Genomic DNA, 12,186 nt, shown 5'->3' on the forward strand with positions numbered 1-12,186 from the left:
GCGGAACCCAGCAAATTATCCAGACAGTGGGAGAACTCCATTGATTCGCGGGCCGCACTGGAGAGCCACACAGGGAGACGCAGAGCAAGAGAGACAGACCGCAAGGACCGCAGAAGGGGGCGGGACTGGGCCAGGACCTGAGCTCTTGGGCCCGTGACATCGGCGGGCACGCACTCGCAGCAGCTGCGGGCGCCATCAAAAACTTGTGCTTGTGGCGGGGCGCACTTTAATTTCAATTTGTCGCCGACCTGCGCCACCACCATCACCACCATTCCCTGTCCCTATTCCCTTTCCGCTAGCCACTGGGCCCCCGGCAATTTATTGTTTTCCACTTTACGCCAGTTTCCCACTGGAGACGGTGTCCTGTCCGCTTGTTATTGTTTTGTTGTGTTTTTAGTGCCGTCCTCAAATTTGAGAGTTTTCCACCGCCGCTTTCCCCGTGAGCTTTGAGCGATTGAGCCACTTGTCAATTGTTGATAGCTCGGGGGATCGGGCAGCTCTGGAGATGCTGCTCTCGTACATTTAGAAAAAAAAAAACAAATCAAGATTGTGTTGAACTGGGCGTATACTTGATTTTTCCTGGAGACCTAAGCAGAAGCATTGTCATTGGATTTTAAAAAAATTTATTTTGTTTCTTTCTCATCATAAAATTTCTTCAAAGTTTAACCCGGTGTCAGTAAATTTTAAAACAAATTCAGCTTCATTTTTCCCAGTGTAATATGGGTAGATTATGGATGTGTAAGTTTGAAGCTGGGCGCGGGTAGTCACTTACCATGACAGCATTGCGCTTGAAATCCATAAAGTTCTTCACCTCGGCGGCCAATTCACGAAGCAGGATAATGCCGTCCTTGCGTTTCACTTCGATGTCGTTGTCCTTGAAGCGCTGCAAATGAAAAACCAAAGCCATCAGATACACAATTCTCAGTACATTTTACAGCTATAAACTATAAAACCGATGGGCGCCGGTTTCAGTACACAAAAAGGGTTAAAGGGTCGTAAAACTTTTCCGCTTTCTCATTGCCAAACATAAAACTCTGATGTACTCCTGAAATGATTCTCGGCTCGGCATAGATAGGAGCAGGAGCAGGAGCAGAAGGCAGTTCGCATGGCTACAGGCTACTCTCAAATTGATATTAAATGTATTTTAATGTATCTTATTAATTTTATAAGGTATTCATTGGCTGAGTCCGCGGTTTGTGGCTGGTATTAAAGTGTTTTAAGAGAACCAGAAATATAAGCAGGGACTTGTGAAAAACAGAGTGGCTTTGATTCACAAAAGTCGAAGTAATAAAGAAATTATTTATGAAATAAATCAAAATATTTCTTAGGAAAGACGTGGCAAATGGCTGTCAGCTGATTATTTTCATTGATTTATGTTCCAAAAACATTAATATTTTTTTGACACTTCCAAGAAAATCTATTAATTTATGAAGAATAAATGTATTTCCCCAGATAGGGAGAGCGTTATACCTCAAAATAATTCAATTATCAGAGCTATTTTTTAGCTGTTTATATTTTGTTTAAAGGCATAAAGAAACGATGGCGAGTCTATTTAAATTTTACATTTCATTGCATTTATCCTTAGGGACATACATACATTTATAGCACACACACACACACATTCTAGTTTGAGATTGGAGCAAAGACACACGCATTTAGTGGCCAAGTTAATGGCTTCGGGATGCCTGCTCTGATTTTCCACATACTACGAGCAGATGCCTTGCGCCATTATAATGATTTTTCCATTGAACGTGTTGTCATTTGGTTTAATGGGAAATTCTGATGAGTTTTCTTTTCTCTTTTCCCTGATGAATTCCCATAATCATAATCGAAAAAGTAGCACTGGCAACCGAACGGAAGAGCGGAAAAGCGGCAATAGAATGTCGCCCGGAAGCAAATGCATTTTATGACTTTTCCATGCATTTAAGTGCCGAAAATTAGCAATTTAGAAATGGAGTTATACGTGGGTAGGCGTGGCCATTTCCAATTGTCACTTTTCAAACAAACTGTCACTTAAATTATATATTTTTGCCCATTCGCGTCTCGTTGCATCCTGGCGAGAAAGGGCAATGGAGAGAGATAGTAAGGGAAAGCGAAGGAGGAGTGCCAGTGGGTGTGTGTGTGTGTGTGTGTGTGTGTGTGCATCCCTGTACATGTCTCCAGCGAATTAATTAGAAAACTTTTCTTAACTGATTCAGTGCCAGCAGCAGCAGCAGCAGCAGCAGCAGCAGCAGCAGTCGAGAAACTGCTTGGGCATAGAAGAATAAGCTCGGCAGCGAATACATACTTTCACTGACAAAAAAAAAGACATGATAAGAAAGTTAGTTTTTTCAAATTTAAAAAATTTAATTATTTATTCATTTACATGATGCATATTACGTATTAAATATTAATATTTATCTGTTCTATATGAACCAGACAGAAAAGTAGATGCAGTATTGTAATACCCCAATAATAATACCGAGTGCTTACTTTTCACATTTATTAAGTTGAAAACTTTCTTCTTTTTAACAACATTACTACTCTATATTTTTTACAGTGCACGTACGTGTCTGCAGACACACCCACACACACACACACGCTGCAAATATTTGTGGCTGGAGCCAAAACCTAACCATGTACCATTTGTGTGCTGGTGTGTGCGACCGCAGAACTAAAACTGCAAGGGGAAACTCTTTGAGGCATTCATTAGTTGGCTAAAGAAAATGTCACCCACACAGGCTAAAAAAAAAAGAAAGTATTACTGGCACAAGGGAGCTCCAAGCCGCCCGCTCTGCCCATCTCTGTCCTGCTTGTAATGCCATTGAGCATTATAAATTCTACACGAGGATTTCGAACGCCCAAGTTATGTCTGCTGCACATCGGCATTTGAGGGTTAATACGCCGCCATTAGACAGCTATTAGCCAAAGGGGAACTGGGAGATCGACATTGACTAGGAAAAGTTATCTAGCTTAATATAGAAGTCATTACTTTTACAAGCAAATTTTTCTGGAAAAAATTTTAAGTCAGTTTGAAAGTTTAAGCAAATTTATAAAACTTCTATTTGTAAGCCAAATTAATTTATTATTGATTTTATAAATAATTTAATAACTTAATTTTAATAAATTTATTACCTAAAATATCTTTGCTTTGGTACGAATTAATTCTTAGAGACTCTGGCATTAATATATAAAATACAGCTCAACTTTATATCTGTATTTAAGGCTACTATAAGACATATCTTTCTTATCTTATCTTTCGATTGAGAAATACTTGTAAAGAATGTCTTATTGAAACGAGCGTAGCAGTTGAAGCAATAAAACATTTAACGCTTTCACAACTTTTAAATTGAGCCAATTTCCAGGCACCTCATCCCCTCCCAGGCGCTCGTTCCGCCAAAGTTTGCCTTCTAAAAATGATTTATAGCATCTGGAAATCCATTAGCAAACTATTGCCAAATGAAAGCCAATAGTTAAACAAAAAAAAAAGAACAGAGAGGAAAAGAGAGTGTGGTGGAGCGTAATAAAAATCGAAAAGGCGCTGGACGTGGCATTGCAAATTAAAAGGATGTCAAGCAACAAGCCGCAGCGCCGCAAAAAAGGATCAATGGAGAAAAACGCAGTGTTCTATATGTATGTATATCTGAGGAGACGCGCAAGATGTTAGCCATGACTAGGTGGTATAGCAGCTGGGGCTGCTGCGGCCACGCCCACAAAAACCTCACCCAACTTTTATGCGATGGCAACATTTTATAAAGCAATTTCCACGAGAGCAGCATCGAAATGCAATGCACGCCTGAAGGACGCACGCGTGTGTGTATGAGAGAGTCCTGCCGAGGAGGAGTAGGAGGAGGAGGGCGGGGGGAGTTACGGGGGGCTTGGCGGTACAAAAACTATATACAATATGTATACAATATGGGTAGCACTCGAAGAGCGAGAGCAGCAGCAGTGGCAGGAGCAGTAGCAGCCATAGAAAGTTTTTCATTTTGCGGTTGACTCTGGTATTCGAAAATGCTGCGCAAGGCGGAGCCCTCGGGCGGCCCCCTCCCCCTGTCGGGTGCGTATGCAGCTGCAGTGCAAAACTTTAAATGGAGCAAGGACATCCGAGGAGTAGATGCGGGGCAGAGGCGGCGAGCGAATAAGGAGCATTCCTGAGCTTTGGCTTCTGCTCCTGTTGAATTCCAGCACAAGTTAAGCAGCTTACGCATGCAGGAGCAGATGCAACAGCAGCATCGGCTACCTGAAGCCGCACACTGAGCGAAAATCATTTAGATTTATAGCTACCACAAGTCACAACTCATGGCTTGAAGCTGTTGATTGAAATGTCTGAATCATTTGTTCCAGGAAAAGCTTAACCATTTATAAATATATTATATTTTATCAATAAAAGAAATTTAGGTCTGGTGCAACTTTTCTCAGTGTAGTCAGTGCAGACTGCTGGGTATATTGACTTTCGTCCTGGCTTTCTCCTGTCTAAGTGATTATGCGCTAAAGTGGCGGAGCAAGCTCAGAACTCGGAGCACCTCAGTGCCACGGTCTGGCTTCTAGGGTCTGGTCAAAAAATGCGCTAATTAGATTTTAATGAAGATGTCGCTGGCGCCCTTCAGCACCGGTTTCCGACTCTCCCTTCAGAATGGAGCAACAGTGTCCCGCATCAACGCCCATGTTTCCCTGTTCAGCAAGGCGGAGATTTGTTTTTCAAACAAACTTCTTGTAATTGCAGGATTTGGTTTTTTATTCTATGCTTAAGCTTTTTTTTTAATGAGATCTTTTATATATTTTTTGAGGCTGTAAATTCCCTTAATTGATAAGCTCTATAATTTTTTACGTGTGAGTGCTGCATTGAACTTATAATTACAGTGTTTTTAATATTAAAACGAAGCACTCACTGACTTTAGCGGATTAACAGTAAGACTACAAAACAAAGGAAAGGTTGCAGTGGATAAAGAAATAATTTATTTAAATTAATATATTAATAAAACTACTAGCATGTCATTTTTCAGACTTTACATAATTGAGCACATATTCTTTTGGGACGTAAGGTACTTCTACCTGCCAGTTTATACATATATACTAAAATCCCCGATGGATTTGCTGAAATTAATATTTAATTTACTTTATATTTTCAGTAAGGACAGGCAAGACTCCGCTCCGCTAAACATTTGTCTGTCGGCAGCTGTATGTCATGCTCGCATTTTCGTAACCAAACGACAACAACAGACTTAAATATTTGCATAGACAAGCTCTGACTGTACACACAGACATATGTACATCTGCATATACATATATAAGAATAGATATATATATATGGGTTTATGTATAGGGAGCAGATCAAGGACTGTGTGGCTCTGCAGCCCCAGTGCATTTTGGACCGCTCAAAAGCCAGAGGAGTTGTTCCACGAAGGAGTGGAGCTCGGACTCTGCGCCCCAGGACCCCTCAAGTGCGTCGCCGAGTCGTCGCCTTGATTTACGATTAGTCTCTTTGCAGTCCGCAACACTGTTCGCCACACACTTAGTTAGCCAAACACACAAAACCACCTCGATCTACTGTCCCACCAGCCTCCACTTTCCTCCCTGTCCACCCTGTCCAGTTCGCCCACAAGGCGTAAGCTCAGCGCTTTGCCCTCAACAAGGCCTTTGTATTTGTCACCAAATCCGACAAATGGAGAGCGGGAGTTTCCCGGCGGTCGGGGGGACAATGGAGTGGGTGGGCAACCACTTGCCTAAACAAATGACCAGCAATCTGCATTTTGGGTTGCAGACCCCGGCTCACAAAAATTATAATTGCATAGACATACCCAAATGGCAAGCAGATTGAAAGAGCATGGGATTAAGAGAAATATTTTTGAGGTCTCATATCCTTTTTGCTTAAAACTAATAGAAAATTCGAATATTCTGAATTATTAGGGGATCTAAAAAATGCATAAAGGAATGCAATAAATAATTGTAACTAAAGATATTTTATAAGAAGATGAAAGGTTTTGAATTCATACTAAAGTATAGGTGGTTAATGGAAGTAAAAGGTGTCCAAGTTTAAATACATTAGAATTTAATTCAAGTTAAGTTTACAAATGGTTAATAAAGAATATAACCATTAATTGATTTTCAAACGAGTAAAATGATTTAATCTTGACAAAGCCATCTTTCCTCCCTGTATACTGTTTATACTTTCACCGGCATTTTCGAAATTATAAAGTCCTTTGCCCGTTCGAGATTCTCCTTTTGCAATGGCAATCTGCATGAACTCGGCTTGCATTGTGTTTACTTTTACCTTCAATCAGCTGCGACTAGAGTGCCAAGTACAGGCGGGTAAAGAAGCTCTCGGAACCGGGAACAATAATTTGCATGCCACTTACAGGCGGAACCGACACTGGTGAAAAATAAAATAGGGAACTGTAAGTGGAAGTTGGAAAACAGAGAGGGAAAGCGAAGGCTAAACGCTGAAGAAAAACGACGGCACGCACCAGTTTTCTTTTCTTACACTTTTTTTTAAGCTAAAAAGTTTTGTATTACGTGCAAAACGAGAGCACGCTTAAATTTATTGGCCTGCAAGGCACAGAGAGAGAACGAGAAAGCCAATTTTCACTAAAATTTGACCCATATTTTAAAGCAAAGAAAGAGAGAGAGAGAGAGAGATGGCTGACAATGATCACACAAGCTTCACTTCATTATCACAAACACCGTTAGTCACACATCATCATTTGCCGTTATGGCGGCACATACGCAGAGCAAGATGGCGGCAGAAGAGCAAGAGGGAGAAGGAACAAGTGAGAGAGAGAGAGAGCGTGCTCCTGTCATTTGCTCTGCGTAAATATGCAACACTTTGTGTACTGTCACGTTGTCGATGATGTCTGTCCGTCTCTGTCAGTCTTTATGTCAGGACATTAAGTTTGACAGGCAGACATGGTAGCCCTTTTCTTGTTTTTAGGTTATGTTTTGCGCTTGTCACTTTCAATGACGATCGAAAAGATATGATTTAGAATCTGAACAATAAAGAAATATGGTTTAATCAGAATCTGTATATTTACGTTTGGCTGGAATCCTAAAACATCAAAATTAAATTAAATTAAATAAATTAACGATTACTTAGTATTTTTAAATATGCTCTCTCTTTTGCAATCTTTATGGGTTTCTTTTTAAATTTAATAATTAACTTTTAAAATGTATTTTTTCTATTATGACTTTTCTAGAAAAATTTGTGCTGATTTTCTGCTGAAATCCCCACAAATAAGTATTTTAACCTTAGATTACCTTTAACCTAAGTGTATTTCTTAAAAAAGAAAACATCTCAAGCTACCGTCAACAATTTTTAAGTCTGGTAAATATATTTTTTTTATATATTGGATTTTTTACAACCTTATCTGTCAAATACCTAGAATTAAAAACAACTATTTATATACAGTCACTCTCTATATGTTAGACTTGCTATTAACGCAAAAAAAGAGTATGCCACATTCGACCAAACAGAAAAGAGACTGCAACCTGCTGAAGGTTGTTCTCCGTCTGAAGAACATATTTCATGGCTTAGGTAGATACTTTTTCAGCTAGTCAGCGCTAAACGCCAAGCTAGAGGCATAGGGAAAATAAAATAAATGAATATGCGCCACGCACAGGCATCCACACACACACACACTGTGCCGCCTCCTGGCAGCCATTTTGTCTTGGCCTGTTGTTCCTTTTTGTTGTGCCTTGCGCGACGCCTTTCGCATAACTGAACGTGTGCGCTGCATTTGTTTTACATTTTATTATGCTACTTTAAAATGCCAAATGGAAAAAGCAGCTATGGAAAATACAGAAAAAAACACGCAGCAACAGCAGAACAAAAACAACGAGAAAAAGCGGATAAATGAGAAGGAGCAGAGAATGGAGGGTGGATGGACCACACCCACAGCATTGCCGCTTTCCTTTTTAATTTTCCTTTTTTTTCCCCTTTTTTATTATATTGCAAAGCATTTTTTTGAAGGACAACAGTCAAGTCAATAGAACAACAAAACTGTGTCAGCAAGGGATCTAAAAGGAGATGACGTCTGGACGGAAGTGAAATTATTTAATTAATATTGTCAGAGGGACATGTCAATATTTTATATATAACATATAAAAACTATAATTACTTTGGTCAATGTGTCTAATAGGAATCCTCAAAAGGATCCTCTGGAATGTCAATTCTCATAGCGGTATCTTTCCGAGCGTCTACATAAATGTAACCAACTTTACCAACTGGATTAAGCAGAATCCTTTCACTTACTATGTTGAGCTTTTTAGAAATGTTTAGTTTAACACATTTTCGTATAAATAAATTGAAGCATTCACCCCCGAGAAATTAATTACTTTCAGATTTTAAAACGCTGTGTAAACCAAAACCTTTTTCGAAGCCCAAGTGAGCTCTTTATTTTATTGTGGCTTGTCAATTATTTTATATTGCCTTCAATTTATTAGCCCTTGCCGGTGGCCGAGGCATCGAAGGTTGATACCGATGCCAAAGGCGTTAACAAGGGCGGCACAGACTCCAACCGCTGACAACACGCAGGCATACAAACAAACAAGCGGACAGAAGGACAGATTAACTTGCACACGCACAAAATGGTATGATATAATGTTTATTAAGCACACACACACACACTCGGACACACGCACGCACAGACCATTCTCCCCACGCACAACGTCGCGTATACTTGATATTTAATTCAATCTGGGCGTAGGTTTCCGTTTTTTGCCATCGTACTGCGGAGTGCGCTTTAAATTAACACAAACAAACGTTGTCAGCGGCAGCAGTAGCACCGACACCACCACCCACTCTCAGCCACAGCAACAACAACAACAACAACAGGACCTATGATAACATACACCCGCACACGAAAAACAACAACGGGCCAGAGGAGAGCAACAGCAACAAGGCACTTGACAATTACAGACTCAATGACAGTCACAGCCAGCAAATTTATTTGCATTTTAGCCGCCTTTCAGGCTCCAACTCCCTAGTAATTCCCCGAATTCAGCTTGAATGTGGTTGGTTTTCTGTATAATTTTACTGATATTTATACCCTAGTGTGGGGCTGTCGAAAATTTGCCCAAATCGCCCAGTGTTTTATGAGTTCCACTGGGATGGCTGTACTTTAAACTTGATTTGGAACCTTGGAGTTTTAGTACTTTAGTCATTACTATATTTTAAATAGAAGTGAAGACCAGGTTTCCAGACTAGAATTTAGTTTGAATTTACTTTTACATTTTACATTTTTTTTTTATTTCAATAAAATATATTTAAAATTTTGAAATGGATTTCAGAGGAAAGAATATATAAAAACTCGTATAAAATAAATAAAATAAGTTTTAGATAAATGTACAAGCTAGAAACTATTTATAAGTTACGAATGCCAGTCCTGGTTGTCCTTCTATGTTGCATAACCCAAAGGAAAGAGCAATGTGTTTTGCTTGGATTTCGTCTGATTATGACCCGGTAAGACTTACCTCCGACTAATCGGCTTGCAGGGTATATAAAAAGCAAGCCCGCTATAAGGGAAAGTTGCCGCAAGAGTTGTGTATGTAAATCCGCATAAAAGCGATTTTCTCGCACATAATCACAGGCAGCACACTCGCACAATAAAGGCAACCCACTGCACGTCTGATTAAACGCGAAAGTACGCGACTGACAGGGAATGGGGTGCCATCCGTGGAGCCCACCATCATCCAACATCCAACAGACGCTATCCGCCATTCGCCATCCGCCATCTTCCGCCGCAGACCACGCAGTCAAGCAAAGCCAAACAGAGGCGGGCTTATTAACATAGATAGCACCCAGTCACACACACACACATATTATACGTATGTGTGTGTATGTGCCCGACTCCAATTTTGGCCCGCAGTGCCCCCCAATTAGCCTTATTTGTGTTTAAATTGCATTAGGGCAGCAACAAACAACTAACGACAAAGGAGCCAAATAAGAGCGCCAAAAGGAAAACACGAAAAATTGACGCATTTGTTGGTTAAGCTTCCACTAAGCCTTGCCATTCAAAGCGTTTATCGATAAATTCTGCCTTATCGATAAGTTCAACTAAGTGCCCGCAGAGCTTAAATGTATTTGTTCTGACTAAACCAAACCAAAGACCGACCAGACATGCCCACGGCCCAATCGGAGCCATTAGCCAGGCCGATGTATTGGGATTATCTGATACATATGTCTGCATTATCGGGCCAACCAATGTGCGTGCTTAGTCCTAGCCATATGACATTCGTAATTACTTACACTTTTGATCTCATTCATTTTGGTAAATTGACGTCCAAACTCCCACAAGTCCACGCCGAACTTCAGGGCCCAGTTGCGAACTCTGCAAAAGAGAAACAATATAAATGAGTTACCTTCATACATATTTAATGTCTGAAATAAAATATCTGAAAGTAGCTTACAAGCTCTTAAAAAAAAGAACGACTTTATTTTACGTATTTTGAACCATTGCCCCCAACAATTTGCAAACTCATCGATACGTGGCTTATTAAAAATCAATTAAAATGGATTTAAAATTGCGCATAAATTATTTCCTGCTCATTACGCATACGCATACAAATCTTTCATTAAGCAATCAGGGTTGTTGTCATTAAACGAAATGCTCCTAAGGCAAATATTTCTTCAATATTTGCCAACAAGTTCCTCTGCGTTATCCGGGCAAAAAGATGAAAACCAACAAAAAGATTTCAGCCAACTCACTTGAGAAACACTGAAGACAGCGACAAAACTCATTACGGATAGACCGTTGGCAAGGGAGGGCAACTGCCAGGATAACGGCAGGACCAACAGCCAACTATTGTGAAAACATTTGCCAAACATTTATAATCTAAACGCGAAAGTCAAAAGCAAAACAAAAGCAACACAACGAGCGCTCATAAAACGAGAGGGAGTCAGGGTGTGGGACTGCGACTCTGTGTAAAGCAACAGCAAATTGAAAATAAAGCACAAGCACGCAAAATCCAGGACTCTAGCCACAAAAAAAAAAAAATTAAATATTAAGAAAAAGTCAGAACGAAACAAAGTCAACTTGAGCCAGAGCAAAGACCATGCAAAATAATGCCACCGAAAATATTTGCACAATTTTATGGCATTATCTGCAATATCAATACGACGGGGCAGAGGAGGGCACAGGAGACACTACTGGGGTTTTAAGCGAAGCAAAAACTCGTGCTCGGGCGCCAGTAACCGCAGCAACGTTGCGTATACGCAATGTTCATTATATTGAGCCGGCGGCGTACGAACGAGCGAAGGAACGAAGCAATCGGAGGAACCGAAGGACCCAGCTTCCCCATCTAGATACAAAATAAGCGCATGTTTATATGGCCAGCAGAGGGGGCAGAAAGCACCGATACGATGCGAGCGAGAGAGAGGAGAGGCCAGCAGATTGCGAGGGACGGAAGTGCAACTGCAGTCAAGCGGCGGCAGACAAAGTTTTATGGCTCGGGCGATGCCAAAAATGAATTTAAATTATATGAAAATTGTATTATAAACGGAAGCCCGAGGAGCAGAACGCAGGACCACATCCTTCTCGCCCCCCTCGCATCCCCTTGGCCCGCAGCAATGAAAGCGTAAACAATGAAGCGAAATAAAGTGGCCAACAAAGTGATTGAAATTGGATAATGCTGATGGTGGGCAACAACAAAGAGCCGGCTCAGAGATGCTGGGGTCAACTGATGATAATTAAATGAGACTTGCACCAAGCACTATACATGCATACATGTATGCTGGAAATAAAAGAATCGAATTGACAGAGGTTGCTGAATGAGTGGCATTCGAGTTAAATGATATGAGTTAACTTGAATGAAATCACAACTGGTGTTGGTCGACAAGAATGGTTCTTAAAACAGAGTAGGTAGTGTAATATAATCTCAATCAATAGTTTGATAAAGCTATAAAAGATTATTGCTTTCTTAAAGAACAAGAAAACTGAAATATATATACAAAGAAGCCACCTTCTGGCTCGATTAAAAAAGTGGTCGTGGATAGAGAGTACTCAGAAAATAATACTGGTCTTGTGTTGACGAAATATTTGCTTAACTTTTCGGGCAATTTCTTTAGCAAACATATCAGAAAGCATGCACAACGAAATTCGCCCTGGGACTAAGTCTAACATTCCTGTGCCAGTTAAATGCTATCAAGAACCTTGCCGAATCTTCGCCAGACCCACCTCATGCGGAAAATCTATGTGGGGGCAGCACCATTCATAT

General features: G+C 40.5%; 1 protein-coding gene across 3 annotated transcripts in view; it reads right to left on the minus strand.

Moving 5' to 3' along the window:
* Positions 1 to 12,186, minus strand: part of stol (voltage-dependent calcium channel subunit stolid) — a 42,123-nt gene that overhangs the window by 18,902 nt on the left and 11,035 nt on the right. For all 3 annotated transcript variants that reach the window (XM_017168482.3, XM_017168481.3, XM_070283422.1), the window contains exons 3-4: positions 10,220 to 10,301; positions 773 to 883 (exon numbers count right to left, since the gene is read on the minus strand). In XM_017168482.3, the coding sequence (XP_017023971.1) occupies positions 773 to 883; positions 10,220 to 10,301 (193 nt within the window). The remainder of the gene's footprint in view (positions 1 to 772; positions 884 to 10,219; positions 10,302 to 12,186) is intronic.

The sequence above is a fragment of the Drosophila kikkawai genome, chromosome 2L (genome assembly GCF_030179895.1).
Source record: "Drosophila kikkawai strain 14028-0561.14 chromosome 2L, DkikHiC1v2, whole genome shotgun sequence".
Classification (NCBI taxonomy): domain Eukaryota; kingdom Metazoa; phylum Arthropoda; class Insecta; order Diptera; family Drosophilidae; genus Drosophila; species Drosophila kikkawai.